Below are 22573 nucleotides of genomic sequence, written 5' to 3'. Positions count from 1 at the left end.
CTATAAAGATAAGAGATGTAAGCATATGTCTATAGGTCAGAGTCAATGAATAAATAAAAGCTTTCATTTACAACCACAAAATGTTTACACTTTGTGTGAATGATGCAGGCACAGCCCAAAACGTCGTTATGACAACATCAGAATATTACCAGTTTACAGATTTATCAGGTAACTATAACACTAATTTAATTTAATTAACATGTCACTGTAGGTATTTCTTGAATATCTATACAACTGTTTTTGTCTTTGTTTTAGAAAAATCGATCACACACAAGATGAAGCATTCAAACCTCCGGTGTCTGCATCTTTTGTCAAAGGGTTTCATCTTGACACGTCGCCCTGATATCGTTCACACTTCCATTTCTCTTTCCTCAGGCATAAAGTCTGTGGAGTTGATCTAAAGTGGCCGGAGAATGTATTCAAACCCGAGGAGACAAAATGCCTCTCTCCACGGATATGCAAATGATCTTAGCAAGTAATACTATCGCATGTCAAGAAAGTGACAAAGATAGCATGTTGCATGGAGCATGTTGTCATTAAAGTTCAAACTATTTGCACAGATAATCGCTCAAAACATCATTTTCAAGTTAATCAGCTATAAATAACTCCGGTGCTTTATTCGTGTCGGCTTATAGGCAGTGACTATACAAACATTTACATCTGTACTCTACGTCATTTACAGGAGTTCGGCGACTGCTACAGAGAGCACTGTTCAACGGGAAAGCGGTCTGTTGACATGTGTGTGATGTCTCAGTAAACACTCAATATTCCCCGTATGAAATCGGTTGGATACATATGTTCTCTTACATCTCAGTCACGAACCCCCCTGCATATTTTAATGAGCAGAATATTCATAACGGTACTCTGTAAACATGGGACGCAGGAAACATTAAATGGGGTACAATGATGACACGTTTCTGTTCACTCTGCTCTATTTCCAGCTTCTCATGAGGATACAAATTTAAACAGGTCATTGTAAAAAAAAAAAAAAAAAAGGAACTCAACCATCCAGAATAAGATTTGAATACTCAATAATTTACAGGTCAGCATGTTCACATTTGCAAGTGCACTCTCATATCTTTTCAAATAGTCACAAAGTGCAGCACCTGCACCACTTCAACCCTGTTGCACAGCCTCCATGCTGATTACGTGCACACCGATTGCTCAGGCGAGAGATTAATCTGAAGAAATAACACAAAAAGAGTACAATTATCAGGCTCAGAACTACATATATGCTGTCTTACTCTTAAATACAGAGGCGTAAGATTGTCTCTGCTACAGTACAGTGGGTCATTCTGTTTTATTGCTCTCCGACATTTTAAGGGCGGTTAGTTATTACGGCCTTCGTGATATAATAAAGCAAGGGCAGCCATGTGACGGCACGTCAGGTCGGGAATTACATTTCATCCTTGAGTTCGGTGCGGAACACCCCGAAGTCAAAGATAACGAAGACGTATCTCAGTCCAACACTCTACGAATTAGCTGCCTTCAACGCAACGGTAACATCACTTTGGGTCAAGAAGTGTGTATATATATGGATATATATATAATTTCTATGAGGAAAAGTAGAAAAATAAACAAGCCAATTCCATGAAGACACTGAAAGTGAGAAGCAAATTATTCACGGCACTCGTCAGCTCACCGATGAGTGTGACTCGGTTTGCTCTTCATCTCTGCCTTTATCGGTGGGCCTGCCGTCTCTTCTGCTCGGTCGTTCTCTAAAGGTGATTTCATCGTATTTTGGCTTAGTGCTCCGAATGGAAGATATCTTTTGTTGAAGTCCAATCTCTGTGCCCGCTAATCCCAAAGTGATTAGCACACATATTTGGCTGTATGCTCTGAAGGCAGTGGCTGCGTATCATTAGATTAAACTCAAATTAATCTTTCTGTATTTAGTTTTACACTTTAAAATCTAAACTTTGTACGACATCCGACGTGCAATGAACCACTCAACACAATCGCCACAGTTCTTGATTTTCATCACTTGCTTCCTAATCTAGAACAGCTGGCCTATTCTATATTAAATAATGCAACACTGATGTATACGCATCTTCATACTTGCATAATGCTTATCTGCCTGTGTATTGTAATCAGGTATGATGTAACCTAATGAATATGCCATGGAGATTTTAAAAAATCAGTTAATTCTCACACGAACGATACAGGTAGGGCAGCTCCCCATGAACCACTTTAAACGTTTGCATATAGAAACTTTTGAATCTTCAATAATGTATTTAAAAGAATATGCTCTCAGTATGCTCTTGTAGTTTGACGTTTGGGCTGACTGACACCGGCAAAGAGTCTTTGTCACGCTCTCGTGAAAATGTGTCAAGAAAACCCCTCCCGGCCACGCTTCGGCCGCGCGTCAGTCGATGTACTGCGATAACCATCTGAAACCTTCCCCGTAGCCTTGCTTTTTCAACACGCTGCACATGAAGATCTCCAGCGGCCGGGCGTTCAGCTCCTTCGAAGACACGTTTCCCTGGCGACGACAAATGGGGGTAAATGAGGATAGCGCTCGTTCGGCACCCGGACGGAGAAATCGTGTCGCGTCTGCGAGATCAAAGGACGGCGTCGAGGACACGCCTACCTTTCCGGTAACTTGACCGTCGAGAGCAAAAGCTCCTCTCAGCCCTCCTTCACTGATGGCCTCGGGGCGGTCGATTTTATTTCCCAACACCAACACGGGTACGTTGACGATGGTCTCGTCTCCCAGGAGAGCCTGGAAATGCAACAGCAGCACAATCGGCATCAATCCACAGTTAACAGTCGGGACCGCTGCGTGGAAACGGCTCGTCGGGGCCAATCTCACGTCGAGTTCAGTCTTCGATTCCGAGAGTCTGTCGTGGTCCGCACAGTCCACGAGAAAGACGACTCCATTCACGGCCGGCAGGTAGTTCTTCCACACCCTCCGAGCTGTCCGCAGAGAGAGAACAGTGTGTGGAGAGTTTGTCCTCGCAACAGTGTCCATCTCAGCTTTTAATGCAGGAATTTCTGTTTCACCGTGAGATTAAGAAAACTGGGATAATTCCTGCAGAATGTACATATACATTCATAGTGTGTCAATCTAATTGGGTAGCACCGTTTCTATATGCACAGCTTCTACACTACCGTTCAAAAGTTTGGAGTCACTTAGAAATGTCTTTATTTTTCAAAGAAAAGCAGTTTTTTCAGTAAAGATAACATTAAATTAATCAAAAATACACTCTATACATTGTTAATGTGGTAAATGACTATTCTAGGTGGAAACGTCTGGTTTCTAATGAAATATCTCCAGAGGTGTATAGAGGCCCATTTCCATCAACTATCACTCCAGTGTTCTAATGGTACATTGTGTTTGCTAATCGCCTTAGAAGACTAATGTCTGATTAGAAAACCCTTGTGCAATTATGCTAGCACAGCTGAAAACAGTTATGCTGGTGATATAAGCTATACAACTGGCCTTCCTTTGAGCTTGAAGTTTGTAGAACAAAATTAATACTTCAAATATTAATCATTATTTCTAACCTTGTCAATGTCTTGACTACATTTTATATTCATTTGATAAATAAAAGTGTGATTTTTCATGGAAGACATGAAATTGTCTGGGTGACCCCAAACTTTTGAACGGTAGTGTATATATTTCAAATTTCCATTAAAATGTGATTTCCATGTGGGCTCAGTGGTTCCATCCGAGCTGATTTAAAATGCGGGTACATGTCAGGGGCCACAGAGACACCATGTGGCAGCCCAGAGAACTGTGATTGGTCAACTTCGGTTTTCTACATAGTGTTTCTGATGTCAGTCAAAATTACTGATGGTGAAGCGATTATTACTGATTCCAGTGCCAACCCTCTCCCACCTGCAATTTCTGTACGACTTGTTCTGACAGCCTAATAATGTACGACACCTCTATGTAGTTTTAACTATGTCAATCTACACGTCTACAGTCAACTATTTCTATGTATTCATTCTACGCAAAAGTGGAGAAAGATCTCACCTTGTACATGTCCTCCCAGGTCAAATGTAGTAAACGTCATTCCAGCAATCGAGAGCTCTTCAGAAGCTTTGAGGAGAAAAAGAAAATAAATGATTTATTACGAGTAAGTTTTGGGCTGCACAGTGAGAACAACAAAGCTGGAAAGCGTAGTAAGACTTATACAACTTGGAATGGCCCACGGCACCACCATCTCAATCTCTCCTCACTTGGATGCAGCGTTGGCACATGTTGACCAAGTCGGTCATTTTTCAACATGTGTAGGAGCGTTGTCTTGCCAGCATTGTCCAGGCCCAGGAAAACCAGCTTCCCAGACTTTTTGTACAGACCTGGAAGATATATTTCACAAGTATATAAAAAAATGAGAAACCCAAGTCCTGCTTAGTCCCCAAAGAGGAACATAACCAATATGATAGCATCACTCAGGCATTGATAACCTCCCAGGCTTGATTACATTTCAGAACTAGAATGGGCACTCGGTAGAGCGCATACCTTCTCATATCACAAGATTGGGCATTGAATTATGAACATGTTGGCATTAGTTTCATGCCAATTGGATACAAATTGACCACGCTATGGTAAAAAGAAGATTTTGACCTTGTCATGACCTTGACCTTTGACCCGATCGATCCCAAAATCGAATCAAATGGTCCCCGGATAATAACCAATCATCCCACCAAATTTCATGCGATTCGGTTTAATACTTTTTGACTTATGCGAATAACACGCACGCATACAAATACACGGCGATCAAAACATTACCTTCCGCATTTCCAATGCGAAGGTAATAAAGGCTCTCTGGTCTATAGATTATGCTGTGGTCTGTTTCACAGACACACTGATGCCTTTGTTTTTATTTTTGTGAAGCCCTACCTGCACCACATACATGTCAAAACTGTCAACATGTCAATAATTCCACACCATAATGTACCGTTCCTCAAAGTGAGCAACGGTTGATGAAGAACTGGTGGTATCGCTCCCTCTGTTCAGGTTGCACCTCTTGTAAATCCTTTGTGAAACTGCACTCAGAACTTACCTAAGAACTGTAAAACGCTGCTAAACCCCCTGTAGATCCAGTCGAACAAAAATGACATCTTGAGTTCTTTGACTGAAACAAAAACAAAAACGTTAACAGATTAATTTCACACAACACTGCTCCGGGTTGCCAGAGAAATAGAAATGCTTGTCTCGACATAGCATTTATTAATTTGTGTGCTTCTGCTCATACCGCATGCAGGTGTGGACACCGTATTAGAAACACCTATGAATTTAACGAGAACCGAATGTGCCGTATAATTGGGTAGTTTATACAATAACTTGTCATATGTACACAAAGTAGTGTATATTTGTCGAACAACAGACTTTTTGCACAGCAGATATTTTGGAAGGAACATCACGGGTGTAATTGAAAGCATTAAAAACGACTTCAATTCAGTGAGGTGAGCTGGTTTCAGGATCCTGGGGGCCGTGTTAACGGAGACACCTGATGGAGCTGCTACCAACCTGTGCTTTAACCCTCCTGTTACCTTTAGGGTCAATTTGACCCCATTCAATGTTTAACGTCGGTGTTCTTTGGGGTCAATTTGACCCCAGGCTGTTTTTCACTGTGTCAAACATATAAGAACTAGAACGGGCACTCGGTAGAGCGCATACCTTCGCATATCACAAGATTGGGCATTGAATTATGAACATTTTGGCATTAGTTGCATGCCAATTGGACAAAAATGTATCGTGCTATGGTAAAAAAAGATGTTGACCTTTCCATGACCTTGACCTTTGACCCGATTGATCCCAAAATCTAATCAAATGGTCCCCGGATAATAACCAATCATCCCACCAAATTCCATGTGATTCAAGAAGATTTGACCTGTTCATGACCTTTGACCTTGACCTTTGACCCGATCGATCCCAAAATCTAATCAACTGGTCCCCGGATAATAAACAATCATCCCACCAAATTTCATGCGATTCGGTTCAATACTTTTTGAGTTTTGCAAATAACACGCATACAAATAAATAAATAAATACACGGCGATCAAAACATAACCTTCCGGCATTTTCAATGCGAAGGTAAATATCAACTTTTTTATATATTTAAAGGGCTATTTAGGTAGTCAACAAACAAACATAAAGTACCTCACACTTAAACTTGGGAAACAATATTAATTCTAATAATTTCAAATTGACCCCGAGGGTAAAATGTGTTCGTAAATGTGTCTACGTGTCTGTCATTGCATCACATGACGTCACACTGGTGTCGTATTATTATAGCCTGGTCGCGATCCATGCGACATGTCACCGTGCAACTGCACTCGTGCGTAGCAGCTGGCCAGTTACTTTGAGGTCAAATGTAATGTTCACTTCACGTAAAGGATTATTTGGACCCAATTTAGCTCGAAACCCTCCAAACACCTGTATCCGTGTTGATCGTTAAAGGCAGCTAACGTTAGCTGCACTGCACTCTGATGTAACAACGCTCATTTCCGCTAAGTTGTTGAATGACAGTTACAACAGTGTAATGTTAAAACTGATCAAAAACACAAAATCAATTGTAGGGACGTGTCTGTTGCTATTTAGCTAACGTAACGTTAGAAGACGCTTTCTGTTTTAGCTAGTTAGCATTAGCGTGTTAGCTTAACGTTAAACCGCTGGTACTTGCGATAGTCGGATGTGCTGTAGCTCAGGGCAACGTGTGCAGATTGTGCGCAAACCCCCTATCCGTTTTTATTGTATTTATGTCCAAATAGTGTTCCAACTTTAACGTTAGCGTACTTGCCCCTCAGCCCGTCAGCAGCAGCGCAGACAGGAGTATTGCTGGTCTCCTTGGAAACAGTCAATCCGAGTTCTTCTTCGTGTGTTCGAGTTCTGCGTTTGGAATGCAGTGGGACGCTTTAGCGCCCTCTTCGCACTTCTTGATGAACAGCAGTTCTTTCTCTTTTTTGTTGGTGTTGACAACTGTAGCTTCAAAATGTTTTATTTTCTAAACTAACATACACAAATAATGTAATATTAATGTAACATGTAACCCACGTAGTGTGTATTTAATATTTTCAGATTTACTCTTTTACTTTTTATTACTTTTTTTATTACTTTTTTACTTTTATAACTTTTTTAAATGTGTTCATTACTTTTGTACTTTTTATTACTTTGTAAAACTTTTTCATTACTTTTTACTTTTTCATTACTTTTTTATTTTTTTATTACTTTTGTACTTTTTTATTACTTATTTACTTGTATTACTTTTGTACTTTTTTATTACTTATTTACTTTTTATTACTTTTGTACTTTTTCATTACTTTTTTACTTTTATTATTTTTTTACTTTTTCATTACTTTTTTACTTTTTAATTACTTATTTACTTTTTATTACTTTTGTACTTTTTCATTACTTTTTTACTTTTTTACTACCTTTTTACTTTTTCACTCTCAGTGGTCTTTCCATCTTTTCTCCTGACTGTAACCTGACCAGAAGCAGCAAGATTAACGCGGGCTCATCCCAACTAAATTACTTGGTAAGTAACAGTATTTGTTAGTAGTTCAGAATGAACCTCCATCAATTCATGCCTTCGTTCTGTAGTAATTACCACAATATGGAACAGCCGTGATAATTTAGCCAGGCAGAAATGGCAAATGTGTTTTGATATCTGACGGGGCATTTATTTGAGTTCTTGGGAGAATTTCTCCCCGACATGATCAAACACAGGTCGAGGACAGCTTCACTAGTGTAATGCTACTTATGCTTCAATTCTGTCACTAAACATTTTTGACGATGGGTGCCCGTTTTTTTAGTTTGAGCACCTGCCTCCCAAAATGTCTGTGCACATGCCTGCCATGCTGTTAAGTCCTACATTGGAGTTGTTCTTTATTTTAAAGTATAATGAGAACAATCTTAAGGTATTAAAAATACCCAATGCCCAAAAATAGCCGCTGTGACTGATGAATTTACGTCATTAGATTATTATTCATTCATGTAAAAGCAGGATTTTACTGTTTGAGATGGAGCTATTATATATATATATGGTAGCTCATTAGGCTAAAAATTACAGCAGGTTTGATATCAGCAGAAAAACAGATGTTTTTCTTCTATTGTATAACAACACTAACCCCACTGTGAAGGCCTCTAGTGCTCATTGAAGCACAATGTTTAATTGCAGCTTGCACCCCACGAGGCTTATCCATTTACAGCCAAATACTCAAGAACCAGTTGTTTGAACTGTTAAATTGCTATGGATTTATTGGAATTGCCCATATAGGCAGTAGTTGTATGTCCATATACATTATTAGAGAGTACTGCACAAAAATTGGTTATTTGTCTTAATTCAAAGAATCTCTCCAATTATTTCCAATTGGATACTACTATTGACTTTATATCCATATTCTGGGGGTAAATTCAAGTACATGTGATGATTATAATCTACTGTATAGTAGCATTAATACAAAAAATATCAACACAACATCCAATACTGTGGGGTTTAGTGTAGTTTATTATAATGATTTTCCCGCCTACAAATACAGGTAACTATCTGATATCTTAATGTAATATAGTGTCACAATCACACAACAGGCAGTCGAGTAAATGAGACATGAAATATTAAATCCAATCCATCCAGGTCATGAACTGCTCTGATCTGTAGAAATCAGATGACCGGAGGAAGAAGTGAAGGTCGTTTTCAAGCCAGGATTTTCCCTCTTACATCTCATAGTAGAACCATGTGTCGACTGAGAAAGAAAATCATGCATTTATTCCATGTCCTTGAGAAGAAACAGTAGCTACAATACAACAATTACATGTAGAAACACCCACCTGAACTTGGAATTGGATCTTGGTCTCCGAGAGCACATGCCTGTAAGAGTTATTGGTGGTATGTTTTCATGAGGAGATATTTTGGACTCAGTGAAATGCCAATAGAAACTGCTCGTCTGTTTACTGTCTTCTGATCCTCTCCTTTTGTCTGAGGGCTTTGTGTGTTACCAGGTTCAACAGCACATTGGTATGTGTGTTAATTCTAGTCTCACTAAAGGGAGGGAGGGTTACGTGAATTTGAAAATGAAGACAGACTTACAGACTTCACCACAGCGTCTGCGTCCCCAGCAGAGCAGCGGAACGGACTGTCTGAGACACTGGTGTTCATGCTGAGTCAAGAAAGAAATGAAACAACAGGACATGGCTTCAGAAAGGCATATATTCACACTGCCACTATTTCATCTGCAGGGAGAGCTGTCCAATAACCGAGCAGATGTTGTCGAACAGAAATCTATTTTAGTCTTCCTTAGCGTTTTGTCAACTCTCCTGCAGCGCTTGATAATTATCTCATGGATGTTATGTGAGTAAATATCACTAACAGCACACACAAGCATCATTTAATTGAGTAAGTCCTCACCAGTTCAACTCGCCAGCATTGGTCCTCTTAGAAATCAGTGCCTTCCAAAACTTGTTGGTGCTCTTAATTGTTTTAATGGCAAAGTCCTGGAAAAAACAATGTACAAATATTTTTCAGCATATTTAACTACAGCCATAATACTTGGAGTAAAAGGTTAAAAAGGTGTACCCTGTCCTTGAACTCTCCGTTGAAAGCAAACTGGTTTTCAGGTTTCCCATCTGGGACTTTGTATCTTTTGAACCAATCAACAGTGGCCTCCAGGTATCCGGGCTTAAGTCGTCTTACATCATCAATATCTGCAACAATTCAGAAGACAAAGGCGAACTCTCGAATCCAGAATAGTTTGTGTAACTGATTGCAGGTTTTCTTCGTCGCCTGCTGCAGGTTATTCATACCGTTAAAGCCGGCGGCTTCAGGGTCCTCAGTATTGATCACAATGACCTTCCAGTCGGTTTCACCCTCATCGATCAAAGCCAGAGTTCCCAAAACCTTCACTTTGATTATTTCCCCTTGAGAGCACACCTGGGAATCGAAGGCATATTTTAAAAAGCTGCACACAGCTGAACTTTAACCCGTTTCTTCCGAGCCCCCAGTCAGAGTAATACCTTATTTCCTATGTCACATATGTCAATAGGATCATTGTCTCCACAGCAACCTGTGTCGCTGTCCTTATGGTTGGGGTCTTCCCATGTCTGTAAAAGAAGAAACCTTGTGTTTGATGGAGCAGAGACACAGTCTGGTTTTCTATTGTTTGAGTATTGTTATTAGGACTTACCTGTGGAATAGCTCCATAATTCCAGATGTAGCCTTTGTGAGGAAACACATTCGCTACATAACGGAGATTCCCCTTCTTCATATCCTGTTTCAGTGGATTGAGAGGATCTTTGGTGGCAATCTGATAAGCAGACGCACAGAACACAGTTGCATCAACTTACTAAAAATAGAAGGACGCACTGACTCACATTGTGATGACTGTATTATTAATAATGATAATTTGTGGAACATAAACACAAAAAGGTAAATAAATCAAGATGAACTAAAACATTATTTGAAAGTGTAATAATAAAAACATCCCTGCATCATCATTGTGTATTAAATTCAGGGATTCAAAGTACCTCTGCATTGTATATGTGCATTGCAACAAGTACAGACATCTACACAATATGCCTATGACAAAAGATCATAATTGTCTTATTTTAAAATCTTTTCAATCTATAAACTATATATTAGGAGGGAACTTACATCAACATAACACATCGTTTGCAAATATGTGAATACATTTATATTATATATACCTCCATCTTTGCATTTGTCCATCTTGGAACCTCCACAACGGCATGAAAAATATTCTGCAAGATCAACCGAAATAACGAAGATTAATTATCTTTCGTTTTAAATACATACAAATTATTTCACTAAAACCTACGTAACAGTGATTATAGATTGAAAAGACAGCCGAAGCTTCGCTGCATTATATCCATAAAAATTCCAAACTTGAACGGACACTGAAAGGAACGTGTGTGCTTGAACGCACCATATCCACTCATTACCTGTGGATATAATGGAACGAAAAAAGTGAGGGGCCGATAGATAAATAACCGGCAATGTAACCCGTAAGGAGGGGCAGGAGCAGTACATTTGTGTACAATAATTATTTATATATATTTTGTCGTTTATAGCAGGAACACAATCTTTTCCCGGGGGCATCTTGGTCACCTGGAGCCCATAAGTACGTTTGCAAAATGACAAATAATGTATTTTCATGAACATGGTTACAGTACAGACCCAGCAACAAGCGTGGACACGTGATGCTCACCTCTGCTTCATTTGCATAGATGGGTATGTCATGGAACGGGGAGATGTATTTGCCCTCAGAGTTTTCTATGAAAAGGAGGAAGGCAAATTTGAACTCTTTTAAAAATGTATCACCATGAGGAACTACAGAGTGTGAGATCCCCTCGTAAAGCTCGACGATTGCAGCTATTAATGAAGTCACAGCTCCAAGTTAACAGGCAACTATTACAGTACAATTCTCCACAACACACAAACGGGTTCCTCTGAAGAGCTGTACTTACTGAAAAACACCCTGTACTCATTGGTGTTGGGCCTGCCCCTCTCCTCGATGGAAACGCTCATGTCTGCCGTTGCTCTCGAGCTCTCCCACTGTTGTGTGACACAGGAGCACTCAGACGCTCCTTAGTGACAGGCGTTGAGACGGGGGGAGCAGGAGGGAGAAGAAGGGAGCAGGAGGGAGAAGGAGGGAGAAGGAGGGAGCAGGCATGCGCACCGCTTAAGCCAGGAGGCCTGACAACTGCATGCATGTGACAACAGGACGTGTAAAGGCCAATTCAATTCAATTCAGTTTATTTGTCTAGCCCATTTTCACAAATTAGAAATTCCCCTCAGAGTGCTTTACAATCTGTACATATAGACATCCCTGTCCCAAAACCTCACATCGGATCAGGAAAAACTCCCAAACAACCCTTTATGGGGAAAAAAAGGGAAGAAACCTTCAGGAGAGCAACAGAGGAGGATCCCTCTCCAGGATGGACAGGTGCAATAGATGTAATGTGTACAGAATTAATCATGACACACAAATCAAAACACAGTAACAACACAATCAATGGATTTGACAGAGTGTATGAATTGTTGGTAGTCGGCATATTCCACGATCGAGACCTCCACGATCCATCAGGCAGATGGAGGTAGGGAGGAGGAGTGGGCGGAGTTCCTGAGTTCTTGGTCCCGTTCCCTTTTGTGTCACCTGTAGCTAACGAGCATGAACAACCATCTGGGAGAAGCAGACTTGCTCAGAGTAGTAATGAGCAGCTCATCCCTCCTCATGCCCACTTCTCCATGGCTGCCAGCTGCACCGTGTGGCCTGGATGTGAAGTTTCTTTACCTTCTTTGCGTGCGGAAGCTGTGGCTCCTCAGAGCTCTACGCAGACACAAACAGATGGAGCTGACTGCCGTGAGCTGTAATCCAATTAACGGGGCAGGATTAGGTGGCGTGCCCTCTGTGTGACTTTGTGCTTCTGGAGTGTCACTGTAACTGTTTGATTGCAACATTACGGGCCTATTTTTAGAAACGTGTGGCCAATAATGTGTTTTTCTCTCTCAATGCATATCTTTGAGGGTAATTAATGGCTTCTTGTGGAGCTTGCCATGTTAACATTGTAATATACACGTATATGTCAGAGAAAGGTGTATAATTAGAAGAATATATGGAAGCACACTAAATGTTTGCACATTTTGGTTTCAATATGCGGAAAGTAACACATTTAAAATGTGTCCGACAACCTGATAAACTGTTTATCGATTTCTGATGTGAGAACTATACTGCTAACACATGTTACAAACATACACACACACACACACACACACACACATATATATATATATATATATATATATATAATGCATATATATAATGCATATATATATATATAATGCATATAGTAATAGAAGGAATAGAAATGCATATATATATATATATATATATACAGCTTAAGACAACTCAAATATCCTATCTCTAAATATTAGAATATCATGAAAAAGTATACTAGTAGGGTATTAAACAAATCACTTGAATTGTCTAATTAACTCGAAACACCTGCAAGGGTTTCCTGAGCCTTGACAAACACTCAGCTGTTATAAATCTTTCTTTTACTTGGTCTGAGGAAATATTAAAATTTTATGAGATAGATATATATATATATATATATATATATATATACGATAGACGATTATAACAAGAACATCAAATATAAACAATGGATAATACAATATACAAGTGGGGAAATGTGTTGATGCAATGCAGCGGTTCTTGTCACTTGCAATTTTTTCTAAAACTATATTGTGTATTGATATAAATTATTAATGACATTATCAGTTAAATAAATAACTAAAATACAACAATACCCAGATAAAAATGTGAAATTAAGTATAATTATGTTTGATAGATGTGTGTCTTATTTGTTTTAACACACACTGCAATGAAGATAGTGTTAATTACATTAAATGGTAAACAAAAAACTGACTATTTGGATAAAGTGTACCGTATTTAAACTAGAACACACACACACACACACACACACTCTAATTTACCAAAAGAAAAGCCTCCAGCCGCAAGCATTGTTAAAACACCACACTAACCATACATGTAAACACTGTCGTTTTCCTCTGGTTCATAGAGGATTAAAACAAGGAGTCAGAGAGCAGCTTGGTGCACATACGAGCTCACAGCCTGGACCCAAAGGAGTCACGTGACGCTGTAAACCTGCCTCTAAACAAAATATTTATCGTCTAATTTAAATATTTCCACACATAGAAATGATCTGGTGATCAGTGAATCCCTCACATATCATAATGCGACCTCTCTCTACCCGCCCGTCTGTGGTTGGTTTGTCACGAAGGCTCAACACAGTGAACCCAAACATCAGCTTAAGGTGATTCAGACTCTGCACTGTTGCTATTTAAAGAATTCTTGAAAAGCCTGAGTGAACCATTACATACTGTGGATCAGTGTCTGTCACCTGCAGCTGGGCTTTAAGAGCCTCATCAGTGTTTCCTCTGTACTTTCTCTTTAACCCGACTAAATCTCTGTGGTAACTCCAGCATAAAACTAGTGATCAGATACTTTCAGAGCATTTTGACCTCAAAAATTATGATTAGTGACAACGTTAAGACATTTATCATCCTATTCAAATAAATGGTTGGCCTAACTAGGATCGGTATCCAGTTAATTTTTTATGGTTGTGAATGTGAACACCAAAAACGTACTAATACAACGTGGGTTAAAACAATTCACCAAGTAGTTCATCAACATTGTTTTTCTTCTTCTATTTTAGAACTATTTAATTTGCCAAATGCCAAACATGCACTAATCCGAGCTTCTCAAATGTGATGATTGGCGCTTTTTTTATTTTTTTTTTTACTGTTTTGTATCATTGTAATCAGACGATGGCTGTGTGACTGCTGGTCTATTGACTATTTTCTGACATAAACAATGATACTTTATTCCAGAAAAAGGTTTGACTTATTCAAAATGAACAATATCATCAGCAGCAGTCTTAAAAAACAGTATAGCTGAACTTCATATCAGGACACACTTTTGTAAAATTGGTCTAATGTGAATATGAATAACTGTCACCAAGTGAAAAATAGTGACGCAAGACTACAGTTTTCAGTGCATTATTTTTAATGGAAAAAAAACTTTTTTATTACAATCAAAAGGAATGAATAAATCCTTATTTATCTAAAAATCAAATTGCATATAGATGGATTGATTTCATCTATTTGTAGTTCTTAAAAAGAGGAAAAAACGAGGCCGCAGGGTGAAGTCATCAGCAGAGAATAACACCTTATTCAAGGAGGTCGCTATCTTTAATAAAACCCTCTCTGTTTTCTTTGATTCTCGTAAACCATTTTGATATCTTCAGCTTGATATCTTCAAGTATGTTTCCTCATCCCGCTTTTTGGTTTTTACTTTTAATTTATTCATCTGGTTGATGAACATGTTTTTTTGTTTTTGTTGGCACACCAAAGCATCCAACTGAAGTAGCTAGAAGGCACACAGCATGCAGTCTGTGGGTGGGTAAATAAAATATATGACATAGTTTAGCACTCTGTTTCAAAATTGTGGGGAGATTGCAGAGCAGACTGAGTGTTTGAGTCCAACGGGTTCGACTTCACGTTCAGCCACTTCAGTGCTGGCATGTCGGTCAACTTCTCCACTGGTATTTCTGTGGGACAAAATAATAAAAACACGGAGTAAAAATGAGCTCAAGGCTTATAACAAAATACAACCCCTTTGCGTTAGCATAATATATAGTAAGTATATGTATATAATATAATATATATAACCTGTGATGCCATTTCCCTCCAGATTAATCCTCTCCAGTGTGGCTATTTCAGTCAGCTTGTCAGGGAAGATGGAGAAGTTGTTATTAGCCAGATTGATGCAGGTTAAATACTCCATTTCTCCCACGATCTCGGGCAGTTTGGTGAGTAGATTTCCTCGCAGGTCCAGTTCTGAAAGATATTTAAAGACAGGTGTAAATCAAAGGGTCAGTTCGTTGTCTGTTCTTCCGCCAACATTTGTGAAGTGAACACAAGAATGAGTCCATGAATCAAAGAGCTGCAAGGTATGATCCACTACCTCTCAGCAGAGAGAAGGTTGTAAAGAGTCTGCTGGAAATGCTCTTCATCATATTGTCAGCCATTGTGATAACGCGGATGTTGTCTGAGACACTCGTGAGGAGCTTAAACACACCATCTGGGAAGGAAATGAGCTTGCAGTTTGACAGATCTGCAGAGAAGAATGAGAAGATGATTATGAGCTTATGAAGCTTTAATGCAGTTTCTATAACTCTAAACTTGGAGATTTAAAGTTATTTGATAAGACAAACGTTAACCTCTGCCACCACCTGCTGGTGAAAATCTGAAAAAACATTAACCCGAATAATGAATCAGGGCTATTCACTTACTCAGCAGAAAAAGTGAGTGAGTGAGAAGAAGGGATATTACCTAGTGCATCATTCCCCTCCTCTATGGTTGCATTAATCATCCGGACCACATTAGCGACCGCCTCAGCCATTTATCTGCTGTTACTGTTCCTAAAGAAAACATTAAATGACACATTACATTTCCTTTCCTTTATGCATAAGATGTATGACACCCAAATACTAATACCAGTAACTACAAATTACAGTATATTAATTGAACACAATTGAGTCAATATAAAGTTAGTGCTCAATGTATTATATGGTATGGTTGTATTACACACACAAAACACATCATTTAAAAAAGATAATTCATCACTGGAGTAATATTCAGTAAATTAATTCATTTTTTGTAATAAGTTAAGTTAATATTGTGTGTAAATTGGCATTCATATTTCCCGAGAGCGGTACTGATATCACTCACATGCAAAGTATTTTAAAGATTTTAAAAAGTGAAGGAAAATAAAAGTGTCCCGTAAAAGTGCGACAAGAAGTACACCTACAACTGGATAAAATACGAAATAATCTATTGTAAATTATGAGTGATGACAAGCCCCAAAATGTATTGTGCTTTCAGATCAGTTGTCGGATCATATTGTACATTTACCATACTCTGTATTACCAGAAGTGGACAAAGTAGTCAAATATTGTACTGAAGCAAGAGTAAAAATGTATTTGCCTCAAAATATAAATATACATAAATGTAGTTAAGTAAAAATACTTATTATGCAGAATAAGAATAAGTAATGTGTCATCACTTTAATGTTCCAGCTGGTAAAGGTGGGTGAAATGTGATGACTGTATATGCTGCTGGGAAGCTTAACTTAAAATAATATATAAAAACTATTGATGATTCATTTTTTTTTTAAATTATATAAATCTGCAAAGTAAAACAAGATGTCAAATAAATGTGGTCAGGTAAAAAAAAAAAAGTACAATATTTCCCATTTGAAGTATTGAAGACAAGTCAGTCCGCTGGAAGTCGGTCAATGCAGTCGAAATAAATAAGTCGACAAAGACACTTTAGTGTCGTAAACACCGGGGCCGAAAACAAATCACGTTAGTGAACTTTACTTCACGTTAATCCCAACGTAGCGCTGATCACTTCGATCAGGAAGAACACCTTTTCTTACTCTAAAAGAGAAGTAGAAGTCCATATAAAATAATCTTTGGCCCTGAAATAGACTAATAAAAAGACAGCCTGTTGAACTCCATGTAGTATTTATTTAGATAAATAACCGTTTCGTTTAAAGCAAGCCAGGAAGAGACTTACCTAAACTAGAAGCTACTGTAACAGAGCCTGGCAGCTGTTAGCTAACATTAGCTACAGCAGCTCGGACAAATTTGGCGAGTGTGTATTTTTAGCCCCGCAGAGGCCAATTCCCCGGAGCGTTTCTCTCCATTCAAAATCTACGATTCGCAACACCTCACATAGTAACATTTAACACCCTGCAAACGTCGTTGTTGATTAGTAAAGTAAAGAATAAAGGTGTCTAGACTAGTAGCAAACGTATTGCTGGGGAACATATACATTCACGAGCGTCAGTCCTGCGTTGTCAAGTTTGCAGACGATGTAGAACCTAATTTAATGAACAAAGATCATCAGTAAAAAAAAAAAATACAAACGCTATTTCACGTATTACTAATCCTTATTGGCGATAACTATTCCGTTTTACTTTTAGTCGATCAATTTTGGTTCATGAGTCATTTTTGTCGCCAATTCAAAATAATCTGAGTCCTGCTTTTAAAAAATCGGAATATTCATCCCTATTAAAAGATCTGAAGAAAACACAAGAACGTCGCATTTTCCCCGGCAATGTTTCTCTACTTTGAATATCTATTCATTATATATATATTTTGAATGTGTATTTTTCCCATCCACATATTTGCATTAGGAAGTTAAGTGCTGTTTTACCTGACTCCTGGTCCAACTATTCCTAGTTTGAATAGTCATGACTGGAAAATTCCTGGTTAGTCAGAATATTTTCAAAAGGATTTGAATACAATGAGCTCTCTCTGGCTTCAGGTGAATAGTTTACCATTGTGAGGACTATAACAGCATTTACTGGATAGTCCTCTCGTATACAATGCTGTATTTTGAGGTGGTACCATTGATGACTGAACGACTCTAAAACTAAAAGAAACCTAGAAAAGGCCACCTTATTTGATGTGTCCTTTGTATAACACAAGGTAAATATGTCTGTAATCTAAGTGGTGGATATGTATTATGTTTTGTGGATATGTTTGCAAATATGTGGTGTTTTTGAGAGCATAACCCAAATCTGAGAAAACTGCTTTTAGACAAGGTATCATTAACCAAAACCAAAATAATTGTTCCAGTATGATACAGTTATATATATATAAGATGTTTGATACACAGCACTTCATCTTAAAATAAACTTTGTTAATAAACTATAAGTAATAAAACACAACAAATATATATAATCCATGTGCAAAATGTACATAAATACAATTCATTTAATATTTACAATAAATATACATTAGTTTACAGTTACACAAATGTACTGTCGAATAAAAAAACAGTGCTGGAATATTCAACAACATTGCCATTTCATGTTTACATTGATGAAATTGACAAGGGAAATAGAGTTGTACATTACATTGTGACATCTGCCCACAACTGGAAGGCCGGATGCTATTGTTGACTTTGTATTTGAGCAATTCTTAAAATGACAATGTTCTCCTGATAAACCAGACCTCACATCATAAATTAAAATCACATCTCTGCACATGGATCGGCTACAATCTTACAGTGAACAGTGACAAATGACAAAGAGCTTTTTCCTCTGACCTAAGTGTTTCCTTTTGTTTTTCAGACATCGGCATGTTTTATGCCGTTAGCACCGCTCAGCATCGCAGGTCATGTTTGGAGGTGGTCGTAGCTGTCACTGGCAGCCACATTCATCCACAATCATGTCCTCGTGATGTCGGAGGAGCATTTCTCTGTTCTCGTAGTACAGCATGCTCAACGGGCTCATCTTGGTCGGGGCACAGCAGGGTGCTGACACTCGGTCAGAGAGGAAATGTTTCAGTAAACTCTGTGAAAGAGAAAAACAAAGCAGAGGATTTAGATTGATCATTCCAGTCTTAAAATACTCCATTTCTGTATACAAAGATACCAAGACAGACAAATACTTTCAATATTTTTCAGATGAATTATTCCAGGTCATGCCAGCGCAAGTTTTGTGAGAGCATGCTTGTTTAAATGTGTTTCATGGCACTGCAACTAATGATCATTTCCATTGTTGATCAATCTAATTGATAATGGTGTGTCTATAAAAAAATTAATAATATGTATTAAAAATATCTGTTATAATTACCCACAGCTCCTGGTCATGAATTTAAATCAAAACCTAAATGTATTCAGTTTATTGTCCAACATCACAAAGAAAAGCATCAAATCCTAACATGTGAGAAGTTGCAACCAGTGAAGTGGGGAAGTTCTGCTTGATTAACTATGAAAATAGTTTCCGGTTAAATCGATACATATATTTTCTCTTTCTAGTCTAGTTTCCATCTGCAGTTCCTAGTTACCTTCCAGCAACCAGTTCACCTTAATCAGTGATAATACCAAATACTGCAGGTCCTGTACACAAGCAGCACACACTGATGTGAATCAGCTGAGCCTCAGATAATGAATCCGTTATATTCATAAAAACATAGAAAGATAATCTGCTCCACTAACCTGCATGTACGCATGATTTGTTGGATTCAGGTTCTCCCCCAGTGGACCGGGGCAGGACCCCTCACAGCGATAGGCGTTGTATCTTTTAGGAAAGACGATCCAGGACCCCCAGCCGATTTGATTAAAGTCGACATGCAGCTCGACTCGGCGACAGAGAGATTCATCGCTCCCTCTCTTGGACTTCTGCGGGCCTCTCACCGTTTGCTCTATCTGGCCCCGTTTGCTTCTGCGCCTCTTTGGCCATCGGGCCCTTTTGATTTCAGCGGGGGACAAGAACTTGGATTGTTCAGCCGTGTGAAGTAAGCTGGCTTTGGCCTTCGAGCTGCCATCAGAGCCAGTTTGTGAGAAGATGACCAACAAGGCCCGGTCACTCACGTCCTGCTTTCGTCTCGGGCTCGCCACAAAGACGGGCGGATCGGGGAGCGACAGGCCTCTCTTAGTCTTCCTCACTCTCCTTCTTCTCGACACTCTTTTTCGTTGAACTCTCGCCCTCGCTGATTTTTGTCCAAGCCAGCTCAAGAGAGGTTCTGTCATGTTGAACACTTTCCAGCTCTGCGATGAAGTGACCAGTGATGATTCAGTGAGAAGCCCCACCAGCTGCTGTTCCTGGCAGTCCTTGTGCCTATGGCACGTCTTGCCGTGCTGCTGATAGACCTCCACAGTGATGTTGGAGGCACTCGCTGTCCGGGGAAGCCGGATTCTCAGCTCTGCCGCCTGGATCTGCTTGTCAGCTCGAAGGACCTTGAGGTCAAAGGTCGCAATCCAGCTCCTCTGACTGAACATCAAACCTAATGTCGTGAAAAGAGAAAGATTAAAAGAATAGCATCAGACAGCTTATAATTATAATTCACACCAATATGACAACACACAATTGCCAGTGAGCTTTCCAGGAGAAGCAAAGTACACCAACCAACATGTTAACAGTGAAATGCTATATTTAAATGTTGGTCAATATGATCTCCTTCAGTCATTACTTCTTTACTTCAGGGAAGACTTCCTCTGGGAAACAGAATCAGGACATAAAGGCCACTACAGCCGTATTTCTTTCAATTTGTTTTTAATTTAATTTAAACTTAACAGGTAAACTACACTTAACAAATATTCTAAAACAATAGAATACTTTTTTTAGACTCTTATTTTCATGTTAGCTATCTTTTAATACCTCTGGTTCAAATAGGTAATTGTTTGCAGGCTTTGTTAATCTAAATTTAATCGATTTCTTTTATCAATGTGATTTGTTAGTTACATGATTTACTGAATATAGCAAACACAGACTTTCACATCTTTATTTTCCCATGCAGTTTCCTAAAATAAGTACAACTTGTACTTTATCACAATGCTAAACAATATTGTCATTTAAAATGTAACTGTATACACTATGAGAAAAAAACGTATAACAGTGAAATAAAACATTTGTTTAAAAGAACATTTGAATATGTTTCTCCAGTAACTGAAATAAATGCATCTACATGTCAGACTGACATCAGAAAATTGTTAATTACTGTGCATCCCAAAACCTCAAAAACCAACCATCATATTAATTACGGTTGGGATTCTTCCTATTTTTTGGATCCAATCTCCTCTTTTGTTTTGCAAAGTGAGTTGTGAGGAGAATGGTAAAGGGACAGCATAATTCTCTTTGATAACTTCTCCTGTGACTTCATGATTAGTGCTTGATTTCTTTAAAATAATCCAGTCATTGTTCTGGTGCTGCGCCATATGTGTAATGGGGCTCTCATTGTGATTCAATGAACAGGTGTGGTTCAAATTAATCTGAAGGATTAAAGCATTTTAAACATCCAATTTGCTCTAGACTGTTGATCAAACGTGCGAACCATCCTCGCCACTCATCCACTCAAACCAAACACCGATCCCAAAATAATCTAACAGGTCTCTGCCTCTCCGGGCTTCTGCATATCCTCAGTCAAACAAATAGGTAGTAACTCTAACACCTCACGGCGATGTGAAATTAGACTCAGCAGCAGGGAGGGCTGTCCTCTGTTGGCTGCTTGTGCCATTAAATCCCGAGCTCTAATCTAATCAAGCCAAGTGTGAAAAAAGAACTAAGGGAAGTTGTTGATTTGATTTAACAAGAGATTTGTATAGGGGGATGTCTGGCGAGATATCTAATCAACATCACCTATTTAAGTAAAAAGAGGTTTGCTTTGAGAATTAGACAGAAACCCGTCCTTTTCACAAACTGATCCCTGCATGGTTATTCACTCCCTGACCGGGATGTGGATTGAAGCCCTCTGAGGTCGTCTGGCTCGCAGCTTTGACAGCAACGCTTGAGCCCCTCAAAAAACGAACATTTCAAAGGGCCCTTTTTAAGTGGTAAAGAACGAGATCTGACTTTGACCAGTGGTAAAACAAAAAATAAATAAAGACGTGAATACATTCCCCATCATCGTGTTGCCCCTGCTTATTCGTGATCCGTAAAAAAAGAAGAAGAAACGTCTTACTTTTAGCCATCAGACTCTTCACGGTGTCTGCCTGCTGCCCGGTATATAGCTCCATATTATCCGACGGGCTGGAAAAGTTGGACTTGAAATTCCTGTAGAGATGCATCATGTAGGTTGGCAGGTGGTACCCGGACGACCGGTCCATGATGGAAAAGGGCTGCTGCGGCCGCAAATAAACTCTATCCCTGCGCTTATGGATCCCCTGAGCGAGCAGCACCAGCAGAGATGCGTGCAGCGCAACAGTCAGAGCTCCCAATGAACGCATGTTTTGGGCCGGTTAATGACACATTCCTCTCCTCGGAGATTAGGGGTGTCTTATATACCCTCACCCACCCCCTTTTTATGTTTAACAAGTAGCTGAGAACATTAAAGGAAATTGACATGCGTTCTCAAGACTTGTTACCTGACAGCTCATCATCCATTCTGGTGGTAATGAGGCGCCTGGGTGCGTGTTTACAAGGAGCGCAGCTCTTTGTTTGCGCCATGTTATGTGGGCTTCTGCAGCCCGATTTCCCATCCTTGGATTAATTGTTTCAGCTATTTGAC

At 39.1% G+C, this 22573-nt stretch overlaps 4 protein-coding genes across 5 annotated transcripts; all 4 read right to left on the bottom strand.

The window, feature by feature from the left end:
• Positions 1 to 591: 591 nt before the first annotated feature.
• Positions 592 to 6819, bottom strand: sar1aa (secretion associated, Ras related GTPase 1Aa). Of its 2 annotated transcripts, none has more exons than XM_056430311.1 (7): positions 6749 to 6819; positions 5013 to 5084; positions 4186 to 4305; positions 3980 to 4045; positions 2813 to 2994; positions 2591 to 2722; positions 592 to 2482 (listed from the first exon to the last, which is right to left on the bottom strand). In XM_056430311.1, the coding sequence occupies exons 2-7, from the start codon at positions 5068 to 5070 to the stop codon at positions 2366 to 2368; spliced, it is 675 nt and encodes a 224-aa protein (XP_056286286.1). In that variant the 5' UTR covers positions 5071 to 5084; positions 6749 to 6819; the 3' UTR covers positions 592 to 2365. The 2 variants fall into 2 exon arrangements, with proteins under 2 accessions (XP_056286286.1, XP_056286287.1); XM_056430312.1 differs by having other exon boundaries at positions 2813 to 2916.
• Positions 6820 to 8436: 1617 nt separating this feature from the next.
• Positions 8437 to 12235, bottom strand: ppa1a (inorganic pyrophosphatase 1a). The gene is made up of 11 exons (XM_056429956.1): positions 11432 to 12235; positions 11173 to 11237; positions 10652 to 10705; positions 10132 to 10251; positions 9962 to 10048; positions 9752 to 9878; positions 9525 to 9652; positions 9357 to 9442; positions 9039 to 9108; positions 8780 to 8819; positions 8437 to 8694 (listed from the first exon to the last, which is right to left on the bottom strand). Exons 1-11 carry the CDS (start codon positions 11490 to 11492, stop codon positions 8666 to 8668), a joined length of 867 nt encoding a protein of 288 aa, XP_056285931.1. The 5' UTR covers positions 11493 to 12235; the 3' UTR covers positions 8437 to 8665.
• A 2310-nt stretch (positions 12236 to 14545) lies between these two features.
• lrrc20 (leucine rich repeat containing 20) lies at positions 14546 to 17342 on the bottom strand. Its single transcript, XM_056430147.1, has 5 exons — positions 17133 to 17342; positions 15885 to 15973; positions 15517 to 15666; positions 15222 to 15389; positions 14546 to 15100 (listed from the first exon to the last, which is right to left on the bottom strand). Exons 2-5 carry the CDS (start codon positions 15952 to 15954, stop codon positions 14976 to 14978), a joined length of 513 nt encoding a protein of 170 aa, XP_056286122.1. The 5' UTR covers positions 15955 to 15973; positions 17133 to 17342; the 3' UTR covers positions 14546 to 14975.
• A 1323-nt stretch (positions 17343 to 18665) lies between these two features.
• On the bottom strand, positions 18666 to 22292 carry ndr2 (nodal-related 2). The gene is made up of 3 exons (XM_056430513.1): positions 22028 to 22292; positions 19566 to 20353; positions 18666 to 18918 (listed from the first exon to the last, which is right to left on the bottom strand). Exons 1-3 carry the CDS (start codon positions 22290 to 22292, stop codon positions 18766 to 18768), a joined length of 1206 nt encoding a protein of 401 aa, XP_056286488.1. The 3' UTR covers positions 18666 to 18765.
• Between the last annotated feature and the right edge of the window lie 281 nt (positions 22293 to 22573).

The sequence above is a fragment of the Pseudoliparis swirei genome, chromosome 13, assembly GCF_029220125.1.
Source record: "Pseudoliparis swirei isolate HS2019 ecotype Mariana Trench chromosome 13, NWPU_hadal_v1, whole genome shotgun sequence".
Classification (NCBI taxonomy): Eukaryota; Metazoa; Chordata; class Actinopteri; order Perciformes; family Liparidae; genus Pseudoliparis; species Pseudoliparis swirei.
Note: the sequence above shows the minus strand (reverse complement) of the source record. Positions and strands in the feature narration are given on the sequence as shown.

Coding starts and splice junctions, on each gene's coding strand:
- ndr2 (XM_056430513.1), bottom strand. CDS start 22,292: ATGCGTTCATTGGGAGCTCTGACTGTTGCGCTGCACGCATCTCTGCTG. Junction 20,354..22,027: donor GAAGAGTCTGATGGCTAAAA/GTAAGACGTTTC, acceptor TCACGACATTAG/GTTTGATGTTCAGTCAGAGG. Junction 18,919..19,565: donor CAAATCATGCGTACATGCAG/GTTAGTGGAGCA, acceptor TCTCTTTCACAG/AGTTTACTGAAACATTTCCT.
- lrrc20 (XM_056430147.1), bottom strand. CDS start 15,954: ATGGCTGAGGCGGTCGCTAATGTGGTCCGGATGATTAATGCAACCATA. Junction 15,667..15,884: donor GGAGGGGAATGATGCACTAG/GTAATATCCCTT, acceptor TCTTCTCTGCAG/ATCTGTCAAACTGCAAGCTC. Junction 15,390..15,516: donor AACCTTCTCTCTGCTGAGAG/GTAGTGGATCAT, acceptor AATATCTTTCAG/AACTGGACCTGCGAGGAAAT.
- sar1aa (XM_056430311.1), bottom strand. CDS start 5,070: ATGTCATTTTTGTTCGACTGGATCTACAGGGGGTTTAGCAGCGTTTTA. Junction 4,046..4,185: donor TGTGCCAACGCTGCATCCAA/GTGAGGAGAGAT, acceptor TTCTCCTCAAAG/CTTCTGAAGAGCTCTCGATT. Junction 2,723..2,812: donor AATCGAAGACTGAACTCGAC/GTGAGATTGGCC, acceptor TTGCATTTCCAG/GCTCTCCTGGGAGACGAGAC.
- ppa1a (XM_056429956.1), bottom strand. CDS start 11,492: ATGAGCGTTTCCATCGAGGAGAGGGGCAGGCCCAACACCAATGAGTAC. Junction 11,238..11,431: donor TGAGTACAGGGTGTTTTTCA/GTAAGTACAGCT, acceptor TCCTTTTCATAG/AAAACTCTGAGGGCAAATAC. Junction 9,443..9,524: donor ACGGAGAGTTCAAGGACAGG/GTACACCTTTTT, acceptor TGTTTTTTCCAG/GACTTTGCCATTAAAACAAT.